Source organism: Geotrypetes seraphini, chromosome 2, assembly GCF_902459505.1.
Source record: "Geotrypetes seraphini chromosome 2, aGeoSer1.1, whole genome shotgun sequence".
Lineage (NCBI taxonomy): Eukaryota > Metazoa > Chordata > Amphibia > Gymnophiona > Dermophiidae > Geotrypetes > Geotrypetes seraphini.
Genome location: NC_047085.1, coordinates 498,617,054 through 498,644,103, shown reverse-complemented (window position 1 = coordinate 498,644,103; position 27,050 = coordinate 498,617,054). Strand labels below are relative to the sequence as shown.

Genomic DNA, 27,050 nt, shown 5'->3' with positions numbered 1-27,050 from the left:
TGCCTTCCCCCCACTCAAAGGCACACAGTGCAAGAAAATGTTTGGCAACCTTCTAGCAACACAAGCAGCAAAACTCAACCATTCCATCTCCAAACTGCTGATGACAACGGGCGACCTCAAAACATTCCGAAAAGAAATCAAAACCCTGCTTTTCAAAAAATTCATCCAAATATCTTAACCCCTCCTCACCTTCCTCCAGATAATCCTCCCCTATAAAATCCTCCCCAAATCACCTACCAAGTAAACAGATCCCTGAAATGCATTGTAATCTTACCTACTCTAAAGGTAATCTATTGTTTATATCACACAGTTCTGCACTGTCAATTTGCTATCCAACTTTTAAATCCCCTCGGAATCTTTCCAGCTATATCTCCTCTGTTGTAAAAAAAAATAAAAAAAAATTGTATCTTCACTGGAAAATGTCCAGTCAAATCTTTTGTAATCTGCCTTGAACTGCAAGGTATAGGCGGAATAGAAATACGTAATGTAATGTAATGTTTTCCCATTGGAATGCAAAAATTGGCTGACTGGAAGGGGCTAACCGACAGCAAAAAAAATGCATAAAAACCTTACGGGTTATGTCCTCTTCCAGGGAGCCAGAGGGGGCCAGCCCACACTAAACGTCAGCCATTCTAACTGGCACAGACGAATAAGGGTTGATTTGTTAAGTGTAATCAGAGCCAAATCCCGTTTTAAAATTAGCTAACATATCAAGGGGTCCCCACAGGTAGACTGACATCCCCCCACTGTGCAATGGAGGACAAAACCACTTCCCTGTATTCCTGACCCTGCCCGTCTCTGGACTAGGGAAACGCAGTACTAACAGGTCCACATTCGCTTCGTCCTCAAAGACGTCTCAGACACTCTCAAACACACAAAACACAATAGACTTCAGTTTAGTTACTCAATCAGAAAATAACAGTTCCTAGAATCCCTCCCCACGACTTCAGCGATGGATCAAGTGGCTTACTAGGCAGGAGACGAGAGACCGGATAGGGATGATCAATTCCCACTTACCAGATAGTGGCCACTCCAGGACAGAATTAAACTGATACAGATTCTTGTACTTTAAACTGAGACTAGATAAGTCAGTTGAAGTGGTCAAATGTCCTGAGGTCTGCCAAACCCCCAAAAGGAAGGCAGCCAGCTAAGCAGACACGTCAGCCGTAGGACCAGAAACAAGTGACCAATCGAGTAACCAGTTGTCAAGAGACCTTCAAGTCCCTGTGCGGAAGCCAAATGAAAGGTCACTTGGACACACAAAGTCAGAGGCGTGAAAAAAGTACAAGAGGTTTATTTCAGCATACCAGACTCTAGTGCAGTTAACAGCCTGCCTACTAGAGTGTTAGAATCAGGAAATGCATGGACTTTTATGCCCTTTTCACTAAGTATATGCAAACTAATATATGCAAAAACTAAAATTTTCATTTGTTACTTCTATAACTTTTCTACAATTATTATTGGTCCTAAGCCAGCACTTATGATAGGTTCAGGGATACAACTTATAGTCCTATAGGAAACTAGCTCATTTCTCTGCTTATCTAAATCTTACAGGTCTAAATGTTACATGTACAGAAGGGCAGGGTACATCATGGCTCAAACTCTTATTTATTTAGCTTACAATGTGGTAAGATAGGGACATACATTTTAGGCAGATGAGGTCAATAGATTGTACACTGTTTTCAGCTATGTAGGCCAGCAATATTTTAAACAACAGTTAACCATTTCATGACCCTAAAGAATGATTGATGGTGTACCATGATAATTAACAATGGATTAATCAAAACAGTTATAAGAATATCAAATACCTCCATAGTAGATCCTGAGTGCCCTCGAACCCTTCCGTAAACATCTGAAAACCTGGCTTTTCTCAAAAACCTAACACTCCCTCCTCTTCTGACATCCCAGCCCGCTAACATTCTCCCCTCTCCGATCTTCACCCATCCCTCCCTTGGAGTTCCTTTCTCATTACAATTCTTGTAAACCGTGCCGAGCTCCACAAATGTGGAGATGGCGCGGTATATAAACCCAAGATTTAGTTTAGTTTAGTTTAGATCTCAGTAAACATCAATCAAGTATAAACATCGCCTATCATGGAGTCAAACAAGAAGAAGAAAAATGGGAAGAAGAAAGAATAAAGAAATAAACAAAGTACTAGAGAGAAGAAAAGAGGGAGAGAGGAAAGTTAGACATCACTTTGGTAACATTTTCTGAAGGGCAATAAGTGTCAAAAAGCCCTGGAGTATCAAAAAGCACAATGTCTCTTCCATTCCTCTTCACCTTCTGTTTACCGCATTCTGTGGTCACTGAATTTTCTTGGATTCTAGATGCAAATTTGTTCTCACTGAGGATGGTGTTCCCAGATGCACTTTTCCCATTTTCAGGGTTTGCCCACTAGGATTATTCTCAGCTCTGATTTTTCGGAATCATCTCCATGAACTAACAAGAAAAATTGTTACAATTTAGAACTTTTTAAGGTACAGTCAACATTGAAATCAATATTGAATTTATGCAGTGAATACTGACACTTTTGCTTAAATGAATATGTATATTCAGTGCCACTATTCATTTAGGTAGCAGTTCTGAATATATATAGGGCTCCTTTTACAAAGGTTTGTTAGGGCCCTAACACATGAATAGCGTGCGCTACAATGCCGCACGCTAGCCGCTACCACCTCCTTTTAAGCAGGCGGTAGTTTTTCGGCTAGCGTGCACTAATCTGATGCATGCCTTTGTAAAAGGAGCCCATAGTGTTTCAATATCCAAATTAATTATTAAGCCTATTTAAACAGTTCACTTCATAACATGGAATATAGTGGAAGGGGCACCTTTAAAAAATTTAGGCCACATAAAGGTTGTTACAACCTATATGCCAGCACTGCAGCTAGCCTTGTTCCAGCTAGACAGCCTAAGAACAGAACCCTGAAGCTAAACAGAGCTCATCAGTGCAGCAGCTCTCCCACTAGCATGGACCAGAACTTTGATTCTGGGGAGGTTTCCCAAGAGCAGGAGCCCTGGGAGGAGTTGGGACACTATGGGGAAAAAACTCCTTTAAACCTAAGCCAGTCACTGTTAGGACACAGCCTAAGAAACAGGCTCTAGAGCAGTGGTCTCAAACTCAAACCCTTTGTAGGGCCACATTTTGGATTTGTAGGGCCTCAGAAATTTTAAAAAATGACAATTTTGCATGAGGTAAAACTCTTTATAAATCTTTTGTTTTGACTAAGTCTTAATAATAATAATTTATAGCTAAGAAGATATATGATCAAGAAACTATTTTATTTTACTTTTTTGATTATGATAAACATACCGAGGGCCTCAAAATAGTACCTGGCGGGCCGCATGTGGCTCCCGGGCTACGGGTTTGAGATCAATGCTCTAGAGTTTAGGCACACATCTGCTAAGACTAATTGCAGAGCAGGAGAAAGCCCAGGGAAAGCTGAAGCCTGCCCAGCCCCCACACAGGCTAGGGCGTGGCTCCCACAGAGGAAGTCAGTTGGAGCAGTGGGAGCCAGGGAGAGGCAGGGCTGAGCAAGCAGAGGAAACAGACCCATGACAGGGTGCTCCAGAGGACAGGCAAGATAATGAGATTGAAATGCAAGATTGGGAGGAATCTTTACCTGTAAACCAGCCAGACTGCATAAGGCCAGAGGAAGTTATGGACATTGCACTGGAACCAGTTTGTGACCAGATGGATGAGAGTTAAGTTTTTCCTTTTATTTCTTTTGGCTGGAAAAGCTATTAACTGCACTGTGTGTTTGCTGGCTGCTTTTGGAACCATAAAGCCAACTGCTAGTTTGGAGAGTTTAAAAGGCAATTGAAAGGGAAAGCTTCCCTGCCTGAAAAGGACTTTCTATGGTGTTTTTTTTCTCTGAAATTACAAGCCACTGATTGCTACATTGGGGATTGTGGGGCAGAATCCACAGAAGATCCACGGGTTGGGATTGCGGGGCCTACAAGGCTGTTTTGATAAGTGGATTCAGCAATTCCTAATGTGACCATTTATTTTTTTCATCAAAAGAGGACATCTATTAATTGTCAATCCCGCCCTAGCTCCGCCCCCAATCCCGCCCTCAATTTCTTCCATTAATTTTTCATGTACATATAATATCTTATTAATTCATAATGGTAACCATAAAATTAAAAAAAAACTACAAAGCACACTATACGCAGAGAAAATGTTAATTATCATTTATATTTGGGGGGTTTCAAAGATGTCAAGGCAGATGACTTTAAAATATGCAATGTCACCTCAGTAACTATAGAAAAATAGACAAATATAGTGCAAAATATAGACAGAAGATATAAATTCTCAAAACTGCACATTTTGATCACTAAATTGAAAATAAAATCATTTTTCCTACCTTTGCTGTCTGTTGATTTCATGAGTCTCTGGTTTCATTTCCTTCTGACTGTGTATCTTTTCTTTCATTTCTTTCTTTCTGCACTCAGGCCCAACAATTGTCCATTTCTATTTCCTCCATCCTTCCTTCCTATGTCCTTAGTGCCTCCTTCCTATGTCCCCCCACTGCCTTCCAGACCTTGTCCCACTCCCACCCCCGAAGCCAGCCTGCTTGCTTGCCTACCTCCCTCCTTCCCTGCTGTGCCAAAGCCAGCCTGCTTCCCTTCCTACCTCTTTCCCTCCCCGCTGTACAAAAAAAAAGCCTTCCTCCTTCCTTTCACCCCCCCGGTCCACCGCCGCTGATTGCCAGCCTCTCTCCTTACCTCCCTGCTGCTGCTGCTTTTCCACATGCTTCTGATGCTGATGGCACAAATTCTCCCCACTTCCATCATCTGTCCACCTAACCTCTCAATCTAGTTGGCAAATCTCCCTTTCCCTCACCTTCAAGGGTCACCTTTCTGATGTTTAATTTGTCAAACGGGTCCCAGCATTGACGGCGGCAAATATTATCTTGCAAGCGCTCGGCTCAAAGCTTCCCCCCAGCCCAAAGCGTCCCCTCTGACGTGAGCCTCCAAGGAGGAAACAGCATCTTTCCTCCCCTCTCACCCATCCCCTTGTGCCTTCATCTTTCTATCCCTCCCTCTTATCCCCCCCAAAGCAGAACTCTTGAGCAGTATCTGTCTATCCCTCCCAGGTCCCCTGAAGCAGAACTCAAGCAGCATATTTCTCCCCCCCCTAAAGCAGAACCTCTGCACAGCATTTTTCTATGCCTCCCTCTCATCACCCAGTGCAGTAGAACCAGACATTTTTCTAACCCTCTCTCCCTCCCATCTCCCGTGCAGTAGAATCCTTGAGCATCTTTCCATTCCCTTCCCCCGCCGCCACTACCGCGGCCGTGCAGCCGAACCCCACTGACCCTCCCATCCGACCCTCCCACCGTGAGATGACCACCAACCTCCCGGCTTCAGCAGCGTCGGCAGCCGCAGCACTCTAAACACGCTGTTTTGCGGCCTTCTACTGCCCTGATTCCCTCTGCCGCATCACTGACGCAGCAGAGTAAATCAGGGTGTTCTATGTGGGTGCTGAGGCATGAAGAAAAGTTCGTTTTCCCATTTTTTCCTTCTTAAAGGAAAATGTGACCAGGAAAGAAATGAACTGTGTGTAAAGACAGAAAGCCTTGAATAATGAAACTCATGAATACCTAAGGAAAGCTGTGAAGTTTTGTATATTGTTTTTTCTACACAGAGTAAACCCCATCCCCCACTTAGCTAGGATTGTGCTTGTCCTGTTCAGCCTAGCACTGTAAGAAATAATGTGCTGTTTTTCATGTTTAATTTTTTCTTTTTTCCCTATGGGAGTTAGGCAAGCCATGATGAGGGCTTGTGCCTTTGGTCTAAGTTGCTAATGAAACATAATTGAATCAATGAGAACATATTTATTTTTCCTGAAGGTAGAAAAGCTCTGTAATAAAACACATAGGGCTCCTTTTATCAAGCCGTGCTAGTGGGGTTAACTTTTCATCACGCGTTAACCCCCGCGCTGGCTAAAAACTACCGCCTGCTCAAGAGGATGCGGTAGCGGCTAGCACGGTATTACGTATGTTAAACCGCTAGCGTGGCTTGATAAAAGGAGCCCATAGAAGGGCAAAATAAAAAATAAGTCTAAGCCCGTTTTGGGCCTAGAACTCTAGTCACCCAGTCAGAAACATCCAAAGTTCATTCTCAAAAAGTACATCCAAAATATCTTCTTTTTTTAAAGAACCATCTGCGTATATGTCCAGGCTTTTGCCGCTAAGTCGTCTAACTTTATACCCCACTCTCATCCAAAACTTCGTCCAAGTCCTAAAGCAGTATTCTCCCCAGAAATTTTTTCCAGCCGGGTGGCATGAAAAAGTAGCCGGGTGGGGCGGGACAGGGAAATTTGGTGGTGGGGAAAATTAAGGACTCCTTTTACTAAGCTGCAATAGCGTTTTTAGCGCGTGCAGAATTGCCACGCTACACGGCTAGAACTAACACCAGCTCAATGTTAGTGTTAGTGTCTAGCATGTGCGGCAATTCTGCGCGAGCTAAGCGCGTGGTAAAACCGCTATCGCAGCTTAGTAAAAGGAGCCCTAAATGTGTACTATTTGTATTAGTTAATTATTATTAGTTATTTTCCAATGCTCAATATGACTTAAGGTTTGACACTTGTTCCATAATTTTTTATTAAATTTAAGAAGTATTCCATTCTAGAAGTGAATAATTAGATATTTGCCCTCTTTCAAATGGTATAGAGCAGCGTCTCTCAAACTTTTTTAACTCCGGCACACTAAACGGAGCAAATGTTTTTCATGGCTGGAAAAAATTTCTGGGGAGAACACTGTTGCCTTTAGCTTTCAAGGTCCAATCACATCAAAGAATGATGCTTATCTGGGCAGTTGTATAATAAAAAGAATGGATAAGATAACATGAGAAGTGAAATTGTCATGAATCAGAGGGATACATACCCTGTAGGTCCTAAAAGCAGGCTTGTGGATTAGATATAAACTATGAAGGCAGTGGTGTACCTAGCATATGTGACACCCGAGGCCCATCGTTTTTTTACACCCCCCCCCATCTGTATGAAAAACATGATTTTTAGTAAGAATCCACACGTCACACAAGAGTGTACCTAGGAAAAGGCAGCATCTTGCATATTGCAGTGAGCAGTATATCAATACACCCATTGTAAAACTAAACAAGCCAGACTAGTATAGATCAATCCTGCACAGTCAATCCTAACTGAAAACCATGTCTTTCGAACACACCTTCGCCTAGTATGGAATATGTAATCACAAACTAACCGCTCTCCCTTTTACAAATCTGTAATGTGGTTTTTAGCCATGGTGGTAACAGTTCAGACTCTCATAGAATTCTGAGAAATTACCATCATGGCCAGTGCTAAAAAAAAGCTCTACAGTTTTGTAAAAGGGGGGATAAAATAGAAAAATGTAGACAAAGGTTAAATTGAACTACCAAGAAGTTGGACTCTGCATACAATGCAACACCACAGAAACAGCGATGCATCTTCCCTAAAGCAAAAAAATAAATAAATATAATTTTTTTCTACATTGTCTTCTCTGGTTTCTGCTTTCCTCATAGTCTTGACACTCTTTTCCTTTCATCCACTGTCTACCCTCTCTCTGCCCCTTCTATATGGCATCTTCTCCTTGTATTCCCCTTCCATCTCTCCCTTCACCCCTATTATTCTGGCATCCATCTTCTTCCCTTCCCTCCTTCAATGGTCTGGCATCTCTCTCCTCTTCTTCCCTTCCCTCTCCCACATCCCCATGGTCTGGCATTTCAATCTCCTCTCCCTTCCCCCCCCTTCCATCAGCATCTGCCCCCTTTCTTTCCCTCCAACCCAATTCCATCCAGTATCCTTCCCCCTTATGTCTCTCTCTCCTTTCCGTGTACACCAATTCCATCAGCATCTGCCCTCTTTCTCTCCCTCCACCATCCTTCCATACCACCTTGACCTCCTTTTTCTCCCTCCACCACCCTTCTATACTCCTCTCTCCCTCCAAACCAGCAAGGTCCCATGATGACTGCTTCTGTTGCCTCTGCCTCTGTAAGATGTAAGTGACATTGGAGGGGGGTGGGCCGGCAGACACAGGGAATTGCAGCAAGGTTCCGCAATGACTGCAGCTGCCGGTCCTCCTTTTCCGACGTCACTTACATCTTCCGGAGGCAGAGGCAGCAAATGCAGTCATCGTGGGACCTTCCTGCACTTCAGTGCGGCTTCAGAATAAGTACGGCAGCCGTGCTGAGGTGCAGGTGCCATTTAGAGCAGCTTGAAAGGTTCTGGATCCAGCTGGCTGTGTACCCCCCTAGGGCTGGCACCCTGGGCGGTCTGCCACTGTATGAGGGGACAAAAAATAATAGAAAGAATGGATAACTTGACTGATTTTAGACATGTCATACAATTATAACCACAAAAATACGTCATAAAATGTAATTCTAAACTCAAAAGACTCCAGACGAAAAGCATACTATAGAAAGGAAACCAGAAAAGACCAAACCCATAGTACTAAGATCCAAATGCTAAAATCGGACATGTCCATTACGAAGAGACATGTGGATCACCACTAATTATAACGAGTGAGTCTTTAAAATTTGAGATGGTAACGGATAGCCAGATCTGGTGAACGGAAGTGACAAATACTGGAGCCAAAACCAGAGCACCGTGATGAAACTTGAATATGGATACCTTGCATTTCTTGGCGTTGAAGCCCAACTGCCAGGTAGATGACCAACGTTCCAACAAAAAACAGGTCCTGCGTCATACTATCGTGTAAATCGGAGCCGCTCACTATGTTACATAGTTTGGCGTTGTCGGCGAATAGTGTTATTTTACCTTGAAGCCCCTGAGTCAGGTCCCCTATGAATAAGTTGAAAAGGAGCAGGCCCAAGACTGAGCCCTGCGGTACTCCACTTGTTACTTCTGACGTTTTAGAGAGGGTACCGTTAACCACCACCCTCTGAAGTCTACCATTGGCTATTTTTTGGGCTTGCGAGCTTCTTTTAAAATGACCAAGTCAAAATGATCTACCAATAATAAAATTTTTTTAAAAAAACACAAAGCACACTGTACGCAGAGAAAATGTTAATAATCATTCCTATTCCGGGGTTTTCTCAAAGAGGTCAAAGCAGATGACTCTATGCACTGTCACCTCACTAACAACCATACAAAAATAGACAAATATACCCCCTCCCTTTTTACTAAACCACGATAGCAGTTTTTAGCGCTGAATGCCCAGCGCTGCTTTTGACGCTCATAGGCTCCCTGCGCTAAAAACCGCTATTGCGGTTTAGTAAAAGGGGACCATAGTGTAAAATATAGACAGCAGATATAAATTCAGACACATTTTGATCAGTAAATTTAAAATAAAATCATTTTTCCTACCTTATTGTCTGGTGATTTCATGAGTCTCTGGTTGCACTTTCTTCTTCTGACTGTGCATCCAATCTTTCTTCCCTTCTTTCAGCCTGTATGCTTCCTCTTCTCCTGACCTCATTCCCTTCCCCCCCAACTTTTTCTTCCTCTCTTCCTGCCCTTTCTTTCTCTCTCTCTTCATGCCCCCTTTCTTTTTTTCTGTTTCTCTTCCTGTCCTCTTACTTTCTTTCTCCTTGCCCTCCTCCAAAGTCACTGCCAATGTCACTGCCATCGGGGAACAGGCCCCAAAGCCGCTGGCAGCCGCCCCCCCCAAGCTCTCCCTACTTCGGGCCGACCAGCATTCTTCTCCCCGATGTCAATTCTGCCGTCGGAGAAGAAGGCTGATCGGCACAAGATCACAATCGATTGGGGGAAATGCTGCCAGGTCCTGCCTTCGCGGAAACTGAAAGTAAGCAGGACCCGGCAGCAAGAAGAGCAAATGGAAAGCTTCACTGACCTGCCTCCCGCCTTAGCCCGTAGCGAATTTATGCTTCGGGGATCTAACATGTGCGTGCCGGCATCCCTTCTCTTCCCTCCCCCCCCACCGGACATAACTTCCGGTTTCGGAGGGAAGAGAAGGGAAGCCGGCACACACACATTAAAGCCCCGGAACATAAGGGATAAGGTGAAATCATCAAGCTGGCTTTTTTTTTATTTTTATTTTTATGTTGAGCAGCAGCGGAGGCAGCAGAATTTAGCTGGGCGGTCATCTAAATTACCCGGGCGGACCGCCCAGCTGAAAGGCCCTAGGGAGAACACTGCTAAAGGCCTAGAACAAGACCTTTTAGGCGAATCAAGGGGCCAGTCCTTCACCTAAAAGCACATTTCTCTAACTGGTGTCTGTCATAAACAACGCCGGTTAGAGAATCGTGGAACCATCCCCCCCCCCCCCGCAATGATTGTGCCAGGAGAGATGGGGTTAGGTGGGTCCTGGTGGGGTGGGAGTGTTGGGAGGTGGGCTGGACGGTCTGGCAGGGGGGGTGGGGGGATGTCCGGCAGGAGGGACTGGGCACCCTCCTGCCGGTGAAGAGTGTGCCAGTGGGGGGGGGGGGGGAAGATTCGGGCAGTAGAGATTGGGCATCTCTCCTGCTGCGATTGTTATGAGTGCAGGTGATGGGTTGCCTGGGCCACTGAGCTGATCGCAGCTGCCCGATTGGGAACTTATGCTACAAGGAGCCTGCATTGGACCCTGCCAGAGCTGCTTCAGAAAAAACGGGAGACTTCATAGATAGCCCAAAATTGTGTGCTTGGGGCAGGGAGCGATTTTACTTTGGTTTGAGGGAAGGGGGTGTGCTGGGGAAGAGGGCCAGGGAGCGATCTTGCTTTGCTTTGGTGTGTGTGTGCTTGGAAGGGGGCAAGGAACAATCTTGCTTTGCTTTGGGGGAGAGGGATGTGCTGGGGAGGGGGCAGGGAGAGATCATGCATTGGTTTGGGTGAAGGAGGTGTGCTTGATTGGGGTCAGGGAGTGATCTTGCTTTGCTTGGGGGGGGGAGGGGTGTGCTTGGTTGGAGTGTCAGCACTCAGTGTGCCTAAAAAAACCGTGCCAGCACTCAGTGTGCCTGAATAGCCTCCACAGTGCCAGCAGTCAGGTACTCCAACCTTAAGATTAAAGAAACACACTTAAAGGAACATTAACAAAAATTATAACACCATTCCTACGAAAAGACATCTACAAGAAGAACAGTCACCTCAGCAGGTAGAGTTGAAGAGGAGAAAGGCCGAAAGAGAAAACCAAAGACGAGCAAATAAATCTGTTGAAGAACAGGAAAATCAACGTCAAAAAAACACAGAACAAAAAAGAACTAAAATAGCAACTCTGACTCCGCAAGAAAAACAATCACTGCGTCAGAAACAAAGACGAGCAAATATATCTATTGAACAAAAGAAAAAATGTCAAAAAAATGTAAAACGACAAATAACTAAAATAGCAACTCTGACTCCAGAAGAACAACAATCACAAAGTCAGCAACACACCAACCTATACAGACCCATTATAACACATCTGTCATAGAGGAAAAAAAAATCCATACCCAACAGTCAAGGACCGGAATACAATCAATAGCAATTCTGAATGACATGCTGACTATTAATGAAGACAACATTAAAACACACATGTGGATATTTAGATCACATCTGCAACTTTTGTAATGCTAAACATTTTGAATAATAATAATAACTTTATTCTTCTATACCGCCACAATTGAAGCAGAAAGACCTTCAGATTATAAATTTTCACAATGTTGCTCAAAAGGAAAAGTACATCTTCCCCCAATTACTACAAATCCTTTCATTCAGCAACTCATGAGCGGTCAACATCACTACAGCAAAAATTTATTCAATAATATACGATCCATAAATAGTGCCCTAGCATTTGCCTCCATGGGAGCAAACATTGCTCTACCTCCCGACTATGGCCATACTGTTTCCGCATCTATGGTTCAATTTTGTCACAGAGTAGGCACACTGCACTGCAACAGGGATAAAACAAACAGTATGCATAATTATACATTTTAGATCCCTCTTGAAAAGGCTTAGGTCCCAATTCCTGCCCCATACTTTCTGAGTCTCTGTCATTTGAAAGTCAGGTACCTGGGGACATATCTTAAACACCAGAAATCATCTTCCAAAATATGTCCGCTTTAATATCAGCTTCACATTCTTTTTATATCTTTTACATGAATCAGGTTTGTCAGCATGTGACATAAACACAAACCATATATGGACACAGGTCACATGAAACTTTAAACACATCAGCATTTTTTCAGCTGGAGATTGAAGTCCAAAAGGTAAGAAAAAGCCTTGACCAGCAAAGCTCCTAATCTAAATCTGTCTGTAAATACGGCTTAACAAAACAATTGAATTCACTTCACAACATCTCTGTTCAAACAGGGCCTGCCTTTACATCTTTAAACAACATATGCCTAAGGAAAATTACCAAAGTTCTGATATGTGTCCCTTCACCTCTGAAGCTGCAGAACAAAGAATACTAATTTCACCAAACTCAGGAATAAATCCAGAACTTATGCAAACACTAAGGGGTCCTTTTATCAAGCTGCGGTATGGGTTTAATGCGAGTAATACCACGCGTTAAACCGCCAGCCGCGCTAGCCGCCGACGCCTGCATTGAGCAGGCGTTAGTTTTTTAGCCGGCCGCGAGGGTTAGCACGTGATGAAATGTCCGACGCGCTAATCCTGCTAGCGGGGCTTGATAAAAGGACCCCTAAGCACACTTATGGCGCAATACAATCCATTTGCAGAGGCCTGCAAAATGTTGCAACAGGTTGAAAAAGAATATGAAGAGGATGCCACACGAACAGGCAATGTTACTAAGGAGGTGTCTATGACAATAGTGCAAGATCGTAAAAATGACCAAAAGCGCTATAAATGAACCAACACATAATGAGGTTGCATTTAGTTTTCAAAATAATGATGGAGAACTTTCACTTGAACAAGATCTCCTTATACACTGCAAACCAAGTACAGACGATCCAAAACAAAGGATAACACAAAAAATTAGTGTCGTTGATCCAAATCTGGAACCCATAGTTTACCCATTGCTCTTCCCATATTGGAATCAAAGCTGGTGAATAGACATACCTTTGCAACACAGATCACAAACCTTAGTAGGCTTAACAAATCAGTCCCGAAATCCTAGAGTTAGGGTAACACAAATGCAATATTATAGGTACCATCTTTCCATCAGAGATGTATTTAACCCCTTCTTACATGCTAGCCGCCTTACACAACAATATACAGTCAAACCTCGCAGTGGCGTACCTAGGGTATGTGGCACCCAGGGCCCATCATTTTTTGACACCCCCCATGTAAAAAAATATTTTTTGTAATAACCATGAAAAATAAATGGTCATAATAGAAACAGGCACTGAAAATTTTCTTTTATTGAACCTCATATATGTTACCATTAATCCAAACATAGCATAAATTATGTCTGAATTGTCATGACATCAGAAGTACATATGGAGTAGTTGCAGGTGATGCTTGGGACAGTTCTGATTGTGTTAGTTCGGTTTTATGTGTTTTTTGAATAGAAGGGTTTTTATTTCTTTTTTGAAGGTTTTGTAGTTTGTGGTCGAGGTCAATAGGTTGTAGAGTTGGGGGTCGAGTGTTAGGAGGTTGTCTAACAGTTTTTTTTCTTTTGACGATTTTGGTTGGAGGGTGTGTGAATGGTGCGTGAGTTCTCCTATGTCTGGTTGAAGTGGATTTAATTATTTAGCTGAAGAAATTAGTAACCCCCCCCCATTCCACACACATTAATTCTCTTCCATTTTTGTTCCCATTCTAAAAAACACTGATAAGTTTCCAGAAAAAAAATACATTAAAATAAGAAGTGAAAACAAAGGCCCCTACAGATGAGAACATAACATAAGAATAGCCTAACTGGGTCAGACCAATGGTCCATCATGCCCAGTAGCCCATTCTCATGGTAACCAATCCAGGTCACTAGTACCTGGTCAAAACCCAAAGAGTAGCAACATTCCATGCCACCGATCCAGGGCAAGCAGACACTTCCCCCATGTCTTAATAACAGACTATGGACTTTTCCTCCAAGAATTTGTCCAAACCTTTCTTAAAATCAGCAATGCTATCTGCTTTTACCATAACTTCTGGCCACTTCATTTTTAAGCTTAGATATTTCCTTCCAAACAGAGACCTTGCTAGATGTCAAATACAGAAAGAACAAGGCAACTTCACAAGGACTTAGCTGTGCAGGAAATGTGAATCTCCTCATACACCCACCATATAGTGCAAAAATGTGCAAAGGTCTGGTTTTTTCTTTCGATCACTACATAGCCTAATGCCACCTAGCAGCGCTGTTACAAACATATTCTGTAGGTCAATGCTAAGGTTAACAAAGTTTCCTTCCTTGGACCACAAGGAGATACTGACAAACCACTGGAAGAGATCCCAAAGCAACTACCCAGGCACAACACCCAAAGACCCACTCAGTGTGTGAACCAGTTGAGTGGAGTGGACTAACTGGGGGGTGGAAATGGGCCTGGAGTTTGCTCAGCAGAATTTCCCAGACCACCTCTTCCTCTCAACACATTGACACGCTGCCGCCACCACCACCACCACCATTAGGAACACCTCACCGGGTAGGCCAGCAATGCTTATAAACTTTATAAAACACATTATTATATTTTCTTATAAAGCACATATTTTAACTGAACTCTCTGACATCCTCAGCCTTGCCATTCACAAAAATAAAAGGAAGAAAAGTTCCCGTTTCCTGCTGTCTCATATCCCCGGCCTATACAATATTTTTCTTCTGCAGACCCTTCAAAAGTCTGACCAAATCCTTGTTTCACTTGCATTATAAAGTACTGAGGATGCCATCTCTCTCCAATCCCAGGTCCTAAAGTCTAAGACAGTAGCGCAAACTAGTGCTGCCCGATTCAAGAAAAAAAAAATTTTTTTCGATTCAATTCAGCCTATTGAATTGGTTTTTCGATTCAACTTTCCTGCCCAATTAGGTGTTTGTTTGTTTTTTCAAACATCCTGGTGGGTTTATTTTATAGCTTTTTCACCCCCCTTTGGCTTCTCCTAACCACACTGGAGCTGTGGTGTAAATAAAATAAAGAAACAAAAAGGACTTTTCCTCTCTGTTAAATCCTAGCTCACGTTTGCGGTCTAACACCAGCTCTGGCAGGATACACATTTCAAATCTGACATATTGTAATCACAAAACAGAAAATAAAATTAGTTTTTCTACCTTTAGTTATCTGGTTATTTTTCAAATCTTGTTGGTCCAAGGCTCTGGTTGTCTTCTGATAACTTGCTTACCAGGATCTCCTTCTTCCTTCTTTCTGCATGCTAACCATCCATCTGCCATCTCTGTCCTCCCCGTTTCCCTTCCTTCCCCAGGAGGTCTGGCATCTATCCTTTTTTCATCTCCCTCCATAGATCCATCTTTTCTTAACTACCCTTTAACTACCCTTAACTACCCTTAACATCCAGCATCTCTCCCTCCTTCCCCACCACCCCAGGGTCCACCATCTCTCCCTTTCTTTTCCAAACTACCCTCCTATTCAGTATCTCTATCCCCCCTCCACACCATCCCTTGTGTCCAACTTCTCTCCCTTTCTGTTCCTTCCCTCTCTAAAAATCATGGTCCATCATCTCTCTCCCTCTTCTCTATTTTCAGACCCATTATTTCTTCCCACCCAAAGTCCAGCATATGCGCTTCTCTTTAAATCCCCCCCATTCCCTCCGTGTATTTCTACACCAGGACACCCCTCCCTGAAGGCCTGTCCCCCCCTTGAAAGTCTGCATCCCCCCAAAGGCCTGCACTCCCCCCAAAGGCCTGCACCCCCCGAAGGCCTGCACCCCCAGAAGGACTGCACCCCCCCGAAGGCCTTCACCCCCCTTGAAGGCCTGCACCCCCCCTTGAAGGCCTGCCTGCCTGTCCCCCCCCCTTGAAGGCCTGCCTGATCCCCTTAAAGGCCTATCCCCCCTTGAAGGCCTGTCCCCCCCTTGAAGGCCTGTCCCCCCCGAAGGCCTGTCCCCCCCCCTTGAAGGCCTGCCTGTCCCCCCCTTGAAGGCCTGTCCCTCCCTTGAAAGCCTGCCTGCCTGTCCCCCCCCCTTGAAGGCCTGTCCCCCCTTTGAAGGCCTGCCTGCCTGTCTCCCCTTTGAAGGCCTGCCTGTTCCCCCCCCTTGAAGGCCTGCCTGTCTGTCTGTCACCCCCCTCCCCCTTGAAGGCCTGCCTGCCTGCCTGCCCGCCCCACCCCGAAGAACCGCTCGCCCCCCTGGCCTCCCTGCACCACCTATGAAGCAGCCCGCAGCGGGTTCGCGATGTCAGCGATCCCTGCGCTGCTTCGGAGCTGCTTCCTCCACCGCGGTCCCGCCCCTCCTCTGATGTCAGAGGAGGGGCTGGACCGTGGCGCAGGAAGCAGCGCCGAAGCAGCTCAGGGATCGCTGACATCGTGATCCTGCTGCGGGCTGCTTCATAGGTAGTGCAGGGAAGCCAAGGGGGTGAGCGGTCCTTTGGGGGTGGGGGGGGACTGAACGGCAAGGCCAGGAGCACCCCCTCAGGGCTTGCACCTGGGGCGGACCGCCCCCCCCCCCCCGTCCTCCCCTTAGTACGCTACTGAAACCTCGGTTTGCGAGTAACCCGGTTTGCGAATGTTTTGCAAGACAAGCAAAACACTCAGCAAACTTTTAACTCGCAAACCGAGTGTTGACTCAATTTGCGAGCAACCCCCCCTGATAACCGGCATCGCTCCCCCCTCTCACAAAGGCCCCCTCGCTCGAACCGGACCCCCCCCCCCCGCCCGAACAACTTAAACTTATCCCCCCCTCGTCTGGCACCGGTATGCAGCCCACAGATCGTGCCGGTGCCGCTAGAAGATCTTCCGGCTTCTGCCTGTCTTGAGTATGCATCTGCGCATGCTCAAGGTCTTCTATTCTCCCTCTCGCCGAGTCTTGGCTGTAGCACGCGTGACTTTTAATCATGCACTAACCCCCGCGCTAGCCAAAAAACTACCGCCTGCTCAAGAGGAGGCAGTGGCGGCTAGCGCGGTCAGCAGTTTAGCACGCTGTGGCAGGGATGCTTGGGCTAGGCCGGTCTGGGGGGGGGGACATGCCCGGGGCCCCATGCCACAAGGAATAAAGTTTGTTTGTGACCCGGATCCTGCCAATGGCTCCCAGGCCCACTCGTGTACTCCTGCTAAGCTTTGCACTTCATGCCAAAAGGAACCAAACCACACTGAGGCCCTGATTCTGTATAGGACGCCCGGGAGAGGTGTCCTATACAGATTCAGGCCTACACTAACCTCGATTCTGTAACCGACGTCCATGTTACAGACTCCGGTTAGAGAATCGGGTTAGATTAGACGCAGCCGCTACACTTATCGCGGCAAGGGATAAGTGTAGCAGCCGCCTGTTCGATCGCCGGCAGGAAGGTGCCGAAACCCTCCTGCCGGAATGCCGCCTCCCCAAATTCACAATCACCAGCAGGAGAGTGCCGAACCCCTCCTGCCGGAACGCCACCCCCCAAACTCACAATCGCCGGCAGGAGGATGCCAAACCCCTCCTGCCGGAACGCCACCCCCCAACTCACAATCGCTGGCGGAGGGTGCCGAATCCCTCCTGCCGGAACGCCGCCCCCCCAACTCACAATCGCCAGAATGAGGGTGCCCAACCCCTCCTGCCGGAAAACCGGACCCCCGCTGGACCCCCCATGCTAACGACCTCCCCCCCATGACTCCCCTAACCTCCCCCCCAACTAACCTCCCCCCAACTAATCTTTAAATGTTGGTCAACTGGACGGGTCTTGCTATCGTCCAGCCGACAGGCCCGCCTCATCGAAATGAGATGGACCCGCCCCTTCCCGGCCCATCCCTGCTAAGTCTAAGGCAGTGGTCTCAAACTCAAACCCTTTGTGGGGCCACATTTTGGATTTGTAGGTACTTGGAGGGCCGCAGAAAAAAATAGTTAATGTCACTAAAGAAATGACAATTTTGCATGAGGTTAAACTCTATAGTTTATAAAATTTTCCTTTAACAGTTTTACCTTATGCAAAATTGTCATTTCTTTAATAAGACATTAACTATTTTTTCTGCGGCCCTCCAAGTACTCTATTTTTTCTGCAGCACTCACATTTAAAGTTTAATATCTTTTCTTTCTCAAAACTGGCACATTTCTATTACTAAATTGAAAATAAAATCATTTTCCTACCTTTGTTTGGTAATTTCATCAGTCTCTGGTTGCACTTTATTCTTCTGACTGTGCATCCAATATTTCTTCTCTTCTTTCAGCCTCCTGTATGCTTACTCTCCTCCAGACCTCATTCCCTCCCCCAACTTTTTCTTTCTTTTTCTATGTCTATCTTTCTGATTCCTTGTTCCATTTTTTGCTTTGTTTCTGGCTCCTTGTCCCACCCCCCTTCTTTCTTTTTTCCTTCTGGCTCCCTGTCCCCCCTTCTTTCTTTTATCCTTCTGGCTCCCTGCCCCCCCCTTCTTTCTTTCTTTCTTCCTTCCTGCCCTCCCCCATGCCACTGCCGCCGGGGAATAGGCTGCTGCTGCTGCCGCCATCGGGAACAGGCCGAGATCTCCACGGGACCGACCAACTCTCGTCGCCCGACGTCAATTCTAACATCGGAAAGGACGTTCCGGACAGCCAAGCAGCGATTGGCTAGCCAGAACGTCCTCTCGACGTCAGAATTGAGGTCGGGCGGCGAGAGAAGCAGGGAGATGAAAGAGCATGGTGCCAGCGGTGAGAAGGAAAGGGAAGCAGTTGGGCACCCCTGCTCTAGACGAGCCGCGAGCCGCACTCTAGGAAGAACAGTGGAGGGTGACCAGCTGTGCGGACCGCCCCTCCCTTGGTATGCCACTGGAGCAGCAGCGTGTCTGGCCGGCTCATTCCATTCAAAGCCGCGGGTGGCGGCTCCTTGCGAGATCCGCGCCTGCGTCTGAAGCCTCTCTGATGTTGTGATGTCAGAGAGGCTTCCGATGAAGGAGCGAATAGCGCAAGGAGCCGCCAACCCGCGGCTTTGAACGGAACAAACTGGCCAGATCCGCTGCTGCTCCAAAAGGAAGGAATTATCCAGTCCAGACCGCGGGCCGCAAATAAAACTTGGAGAGCCACATGTGGCCCACGGGCCACGTGTTTGAGACCGCTGGTCTAAGGCCTGATTGGCACAGGCTCTAGAAGCCTGGACCAATCAGGCCTTAGGCATAGCGGGTCCACCCATCCCCACTAATCCTAAGGCCTGATTGGCCCAGGTGCCTACAAGCTTGGGCCAATCACACCTTAGGGTGAGTGGCCGCACAGGTGACATCGCAGAGGGGGTTGGTATTATTTTTAGGTTCTGCAGCCAAGGCTGGAATAAATGCATTACCCAATAGTTCAGGCTCCAGAGGGATTGTACAAGAATGTAAGGCCGCCACATTATATCATTGGGGGGCTTGTCTGCTGCAACATCACCCCTCCAAAACCTTACATTTTGGGTGAGGGCTCATCCTTACATCCCCCAGGAAGAGAGGATAGAATGTTGGCCAAGTTTGGCCACAGAGTATTCCAGGTCTCCATGCTTGCTAACAGAGTCTTGAACTACAACTTTTATGTGACATTTACCTGAAATCTCGTCCAGCAAATGTCTATTTATGATAAGTACATACCACCTGAATATCTCATATCAACATTTAATGAATGATCTACTTGAGACCAGGAAATACATGGTGTGTTGTACCTTTTAATGCATTTGGCCTCACCTGTTGCTGAATGCCATAGGACAAGTCGCTCCACATCCTTGTGGCATTTAGGCACCTGCTGTTACATCAGGTTCATGGCTGGTGTAACAGCAGGTGGGTTAATTTAGTTGTATCAAATACTGGGTCATGCTAGTATTCTATAAAGACATCTATGCACCCAGGTGTTATAAAATGCACTCCTATCACATGTTATCAGGGTATCTAATTGGAGCACCATATTACAGAATTGCTCCCTTACTCCCTCTTTCTTTATAGTATGCCAAAGGTTAGGCATCAATCCACTGCCTAACTTCAATATTACAGCGTCACTTATATGCTGAAATGGGAGTGACATGGCAAGGCGCTATTCTATAACTTGCTTCCTAAGTGTTCTAGCATGTACTGTAACTGCAAGAATAAATTCACATTGGGGGATGTGCATGCCATAGGTATGTTGCTAAACAATGCACACTACTTATAGAAAGTTTGGACAAGTTCCTGGAGGAAAAGTCCATAGTCTTCTATTGAGAGAGACCTGCTGGAAGCCACTGCTTGCCCTGGGATTGCTAGCCATGGAATGTTGCTATTATTTGGGTTTTTACCAGGTATTGGTGACCTGGATTGGCCACTGTTGGAAACAGGAGACTGGTTTAGATGGACCATTGGTCTGACCCAGAATGGCTGTACTTATGATGCCACATTTAAACACATTTATACCTGCTATTGACATGGTGTAAATGGGTGTGGTGCACCTCAATATTGCTGCATAAGTGCCAACTTAGGCTAGCGTTTTGTACCTGGAGACGGGGACGAAATGTTATTAAATTTGCTGATGACACCAAACTCTGCAGCAGGGTTAGAAACACGGAAGACTGTGAAGACCTGCAAAGGGACCTAACGAGACTGGAAGAATGGGCAAAAAAGTGGCAAATGAGTTTTAACATAGAGAAATGCAAGGTCATGCATGTAGGGAAAAAGAACCCGATGTTCAGCTACAAAATGGGGGGATCATTGCTAGGGGTGAGCAACCTTGAAAGAGATCTGGGGGTGATGGTGGACTCAACATTGAAAGCATTGGCACAGTGTGCGACAGCATCAAAAAAAGCGAACAGAATGTTGGGTATCATTAAAAAGGGTATCACAACCAGGACGAAGGAAGTCATCATGCCACTGTATCGTGCAATGGTGCACCCACAACTGGAATACTGTGTCCAGTACTGGTCGCCGCATCTCAAGAAGAACATGGCAGTACTTGAGGGGGTCCAGAGAAGAGCGACTAAACTGATAAAAGGTATGGAAAACTTTTCAAACGCTGACAGATTGAAAATGCTGGGGCTGTTCTCCCTGGAAAAGCAGAGACTTAGAGGAGACATGATAGAAACCTTCAAGATCCTGAAGGGCATAGAGAAGGTAGACAGGGACAGATTCTTCAGACTGTGGGGAACCACAGGTACTAGGGGTCACTCAGAGAAACTGAAAGGGGACAACTTTAAAACAAATGCTAGGAAGCTCTTTTTTACCCAGAGGGTGGTGGACACATGGAACACGCTTCCGGAGGTTGTGATAGGCCAGAACACAGTACAGGGGTTCAAGGAAGGTCTAGATAGGTTCCTAAAGGTTAAGGGGATTGAGGGGACAGATAGAAGTAGAGGTAGGTTATAAAAATGGTCAGGAACTACTTCACAGGTCATAGACCTGATGGGCCGCCGCGGGAGCGGACCGCTGGGCGCGATGGACCTCTGGTCTGACCCAGTGGAGGCAACTTCTTATGTTCTTATGATGTACGTTTGCTGTTATAGAACATTAGCTTGGTGCACAGATTTCTGACCATCTTAGTGCCCCATATAGAACTGCCTCTTTAGTGTATATTGAGCTATTTTGTGTTATTTTCAAAGTGTTTGATCATCCTAATACAAATGTTTTCCATCCTTGTATATTCCTGGAGTTTCCATAAGTATCTAACTCCAAGAATTTTAAGAAGATCCTCTTCCTTTGAGCATGTTTATCTACTGAGCTGTCATTCTCTTTTTTGGTGTAATATTTCATGGTGTCTGTATAAACATTATGGATTGTTTCACTGGGTCTGGGTCATGTACATATTCATGGAGAGGCATGAGGGTGAGCCTTTTATTTTTAATGTCTTTTTCATCTGCAAAACTGTAGGGTTCTGTGCCATAACTTGCAGTATGGTATATTAAAAGGTTTGAATCATTATTTTGAAAAACCTATGAAAAATTATAAAAGGTCTTCTACTCCCACTACTAAATTATGAATTACTGAAATACTGTAGTTCCTGATCCCCCACATCTAGTCTTCCAGCAAACACCCAACCTGAAACAAAATCTTATAAGGCATAAAATCCAAACACAATCCAAAAGAGAAGAAAATGGATCAAAACCTTGCAAGGCCACACTGAAAGTTATTCCCAAGATCCCCCTTATCTAAGGACAAATCAAGGTCATAAGGGGCAGGAGCAATGCCCAATCATTCTTGTTATGCCAGTGTTGAAATTCAAAATGGTACCAGAAGATTCATTTTCTCCTCTGCCCTGCATATGACTGCCAGAAAGGAGCTAAAAGCCAGCCAATGCCACTTTGAATTTCAGCATTAATGGAAATGAGAAATTGGACATCACTTCAGACCCTCAAGATATTTGTCATATGAAAAGATAGGATGAGAGTCCAGTGTTTTTATATATTGGATGGGTGTCGGGTTTATCACGGGTGAAGGTACCTCCTTACTCTATTGTCAATACACTGAGAGGATCTACCATGTATTCCAAGTATTCAATAAACATTGGCCCTTAGGTACCAGTTTAGTGAATTCCAGACGATATAGCTCGTGACAGAATGGAATGGGGGAGAATTCTTTTTTCTATTGTGTATTAGTAAAGAGGCCATCAACCTCACAAGGAATAATTAGCCTTAAACTATGAATAACTTGACTCAGACTACAGAAAGAAATGGAAGAACCTCAAGAACTCACCCACTTTGCAATTCGATCTTTTAACCATGTCAAGAGTTTCCATAGCACTCCACCAATACTATCCTCTGCATCATCCCTGCTTCGTTCTTTTTTTTGCCTTTCCTCCTCTTCTAGGCATTGAAGAATAGCTTTCTTTGCATTTAATTCTTTCAGCTTGTCTTCATCTTGTGGTTTCTCTTCTATTGCTTTTATTTCTTCCTGGATTCTTTGTTTCTTACTTTCATATTCCTCATTGTATTTTTTTAGAAGCTCAGCCTCTTTCTTTTTGATCATCTCTTCAACTTGAATGTACATGATAGTGGTATAACATTTGACATTGTTCTCTTTCACCATTATGTCAACCATTTCAATCAGCTCATAGACCTGCTTCTCTTTATCCCTTTTGGGTGCTTTGTTATTGATCGCGTAGTATCGGTTTCCACAACTTTTTATCAGCTCCTGAAGATGTTCATGTCCTAAATTTGTAACATAATTTTTGATTGTTGTGTTTCCAAGATCTAAGTTATCTCTATGGGTGTATAAGATAATCATGTACTTTATCACCTCTTTCCCAAAAATGTCTTGTATTCTTTTCACTGATTTCTTCTCTTCTTCAGTGTAACGGTCTGGTTTTAGCACAAGGAGAATTGCGTGAGGACCTGGAGAGGAGATTGCTACACAGCGACCAATTTCTTTGACAACAGTCTTTTCAGGGAGATCAGTGTCAAAAAGTCCTGGAGTATCAACAACTATAATGTCTCTTCCATTCCTCATCACCTTCTGTTTATTGCATTCTTTAGTTATTGATGTTTGTTGGGTTCCAGAAGCAAATTTCTCCTCCCCAAGGATGGTGTTCCCAGTTGCACTTTTCCCAGTTCCAGTCTTACCCACCAGGATTATTCTCAGCTCTGATTTTCCGCTATATCGGTCTCTTAGAACTAATAAGAAAAATTGTTACAAATTAGGGCTTTTTAAGATACAGGCAACGTTGAAATCAATACTGAATTAGTGCAGTGACTGCATTAATTTGAATACTGACACTGGTGCTTAAATGAATATGTACGTATTCAGTGCCCACTATTTATACAGGCAGTCCCCGGATTAAGAATGGATTCCGTTTTTTAAAATGTTCTTTAGTTGAATTTGTATGTAACTTGGATCCTAGTATTTTTCCCGCCTTCTCCACCTCCTTAAGGCCCCTCTTGCATTCCCTTTCCATCCATCCCACTGTTCCCTCTCCATCATCACATCCTAAATTACTCCTTCTTATCTCTCTCTTTCCCATGCATCTCTACCTCATTCCTCTCCCACCACCATGTCCAATAATTCTCTCTCCCTCCCTATGCCCAACAATTATCCTTTCTTCATCTCCCCATGTGCACCATATCTCTTTCCCTCTCTCAAACACTCAATTCTCCCTTTCTATTCCCTCCCTTACCTCAGCATCTCTTTCCCTCACTCACTCCATTCTTCCATCCTCATGCGCCCCTCCCTCCTGCCCTTCATTCTGTGTCCCAAGTTCATGCCCCCTCCTTCCTTCCTTCCATCCATCATTTGTACGGTTTGTGCTCCCTCCTTCCCGAGTCCCAAGGCACCCCTCTCTCTCCCTCCTTCCCTCCATTCTGTGCCTCAAGTATGTGCCTCCCTCTGGGCAGGTGTTTACCTTCTGGCCTGCTTCCTCTTCCTTCCAGCTGCAGTAGTTTCTCTGCGCAAAAGCCGTGGGCGGCGATCCTTTGCATGTCCTGCAGGTGAGCCAGAAGCCTTCCCTCTGATGTCGACGGAGTGACGTCAGAGAGAAGGCTTCCGGCTCAGCCACTGGACGTATGTAGGAGCATCTACCCGTGGCTTTGTGTAGAGAAATGACTGCAGCAGGAAGGAGGAGGGAGTGGGCTAGAAGGTAAGCACCCACCGGAGGGAGGCACGTACTTGGAGCACAGAATGGAGGGAGGGAGGGAGAGAGAGAGAGGGGTGTGTTGGCACTTGGGAGGGAGAGGGGCACAATGGGATACCAAAGGTAGAACAGGACCCCCATTCGTAAGTACAAATATGTCGGATGTTCATAAAATGGGGACTGCCTGTATAGGTAGCAGTTCTGAATATATATAGTGCAGTGACCACGCCACCCTTATATGTTTAGTTTAAGACTGCTGTTTTAGTAAACTTTAAGCATTTGTGCATACATTTCTTTAAAATCATACCTATTACTAGTAGAGGACAAATTAATCATTTTGAGTTCTGGACCGATTATGATCTAATGACAAACTCTGAACAGGACACAAATTTTTTATCTGAATGGAATGAGCTTTGAAAATTAATATTAGATAGAATAGCACCTCAAAAAACCTACACAAAAAGAATAAGATCTTCAAATATATGGTTTGATGATGAACTCCTAGAATTAAAATGAAAAGTGAGATAAACAGAAAAAATCTGGAGAAAATCAGGCAGATTAGATGATAAGACTAAGTGGAGGTTGTCGATAAAAAACTATAAAAATCTGATTAAGAAGAAACAAACTAAACATTATGCTCAAAAAGTTGGTAAATTAAATATAAACAGCAAAGAACTATTTAAATTGGTTAACAAATCTTTTTAACCTAGAATCTAAAACTAGACCTATGTCAGAGAACTTACCTTCATCAGAAGCTTTTGCTCAGTATTTTAAAACTAAAATTAACAACTTGAGAACACAATCATATCTTTCCTTGAAGGTAAACTCTGAATTTCCAACAATTCAATTATGTGATGGAATCAGGACTGATATGTCCTGGAACCAATTTAATCTTCCAGATTGGTCAACTTTTTGTAAATTATTTACTAAATATGCCAAATCAAATTGCCAACTTGATGATTGTCCTTCAAATCTAATGAGAAATGCCCCTTTAATTTAAAATCTAAACTTTTCCAGTGGATTGTATCCTTACTAGAAGCAGGATCCTATCCAAGGAAAATAGGCCAGATTTTGATTACTCCCATCATAAAGGACCAGAAAGAACCCATTACCTGTACTTCTATTCCACTATTTTCTAAGTTGATTGAAGGTCTAGTAAATGCTCAATTAGTGAATTATTTAGATACATTTGAAACCTTCAAAGCTTTCAATTTGGGTTCCATTCTAGATATAGCACAGAAATGGTAATAGCTTCACTGATAGAACATATTCATAGTTTATTCAAATCAGGCTCTAGTGCACTAATTTTACAATTGGACTTTAGCAGCGCTTTCGACTTGGTAGACCATGAAATATTATTAACATGCTTGGATTCAATTGGAATCTCAGGAAGGGTATGGAATTGGTTCCAAGGCTACCTGAAAAATAGGTAATACCAGGTAGTTAGTGCTGGAAAATATTCCACTATGTGGGTAAATTCATGTGGGGTCCCTCAGGATTCACCGTTCTCTCCAACCCTATTTAATGTTTATCTAGCATCATTGGGTTATGTACTATATTGCTTACAAGTAAAATTTTATATTTATGCAGATGACTTATATTTATGCAGATTACTTGTCCCTTTAACTCAGGGGTGTCCAACCCGTGGTCCACGGGCCGCATGCGGCCCATCAAGGAGTTTTGTGCAGCCCAGTTTCTCCCTCCCTCCCTCCCTTCTGTGCCTCCCTCCGACAGGTAGTTTCCTGGCCGACTCCCTTGCTACAGGCATCCACAATCGACTCCTCATGCACGATCTGCGGCTGTGTCAAAAGCGTTCCCTCTGACGTCACGACGTCAGAGAGGCTTTCAAAGCAGCCGTGAATTGCGCGCAAGGACGACTGCAGCAAGGGATCCGACCATAAAATAAACACTTGCCGGGAGGCACAGAAGGAAAGGAACGCTTCCAGCATGGATCGCTGACGTCTATAAAATAAACCCTTCCAGCACAGCCGCGAATCGCGTGAGAAGCCAGCCACTACCGCCCGCAGCTTTCACCAGAAAAATGATTGCAGCAAGGGAGAAGATAAATACCCACTGGAGGGAGGCACAGAAGGGAGGGAGGGAGAAGGTCGTGTTGGGACTCGAGAGGGAGGGATCACAAACTTTGGACAAATGATGAAGGAAGGAGGGAGGGTGCATGAGCCATAGGATTGAAGAATGGAGGGAGGGAGGGAATAGTAATGGAGAATTGGGTGTCTGAGAGAGGTAAAGAGATGGTGCACATAGAGAGATGAAGAAAGAGGAGAACTGTTGGACAGAGAGAGGAGGGAAGGAGAGAATTATTGGACATGGTGGTGGGAAAGGAATGAGGTAGAGATGCATGGGCACGGAGAGAAGGGGTAGAACATGCTGGGCCGAGGAAGCCTCCTGGACTGTTTTTTTCTTTAAAAAAAAGTACAGAAAGGGAGGGTATTAAAAGAAGTGCTAGATTGGGCAGGAGGGGGGGAGCTTATGGGACCAGAAACAGGACAGAGAGAGAGATGGTGTGCAATGGTCTGAAGGGAGAGATGTTGGACCTGGGGTGGTGTGGAGGAAGAGGGAAAGAGATACTTGAAGGGAGAACTGTTGGGAAAAGAAAGGGAGAAATGGT

At 44.9% G+C, this 27,050-nt stretch overlaps 1 protein-coding gene across 1 annotated transcript in view; it reads right to left on the bottom strand.

Moving 5' to 3' along the window:
- Window positions 1–1,927: 1,927 nt before the first annotated feature.
- Window positions 1,928–27,050, bottom strand: part of LOC117355759 (GTPase IMAP family member 9-like) — a 76,005-nt gene continuing 50,882 nt past the window's right edge. The window contains exons 2-3 of the mRNA XM_033934759.1: window positions 22,552–23,468; window positions 1,928–2,439 (exon numbers count right to left, since the gene is read on the bottom strand). Coding sequence (XP_033790650.1) covers window positions 2,407–2,439; window positions 22,552–23,468 — 950 coding nt within the window. The 3' untranslated portion in view covers window positions 1,928–2,406. The remainder of the gene's footprint in view (window positions 2,440–22,551; window positions 23,469–27,050) is intronic.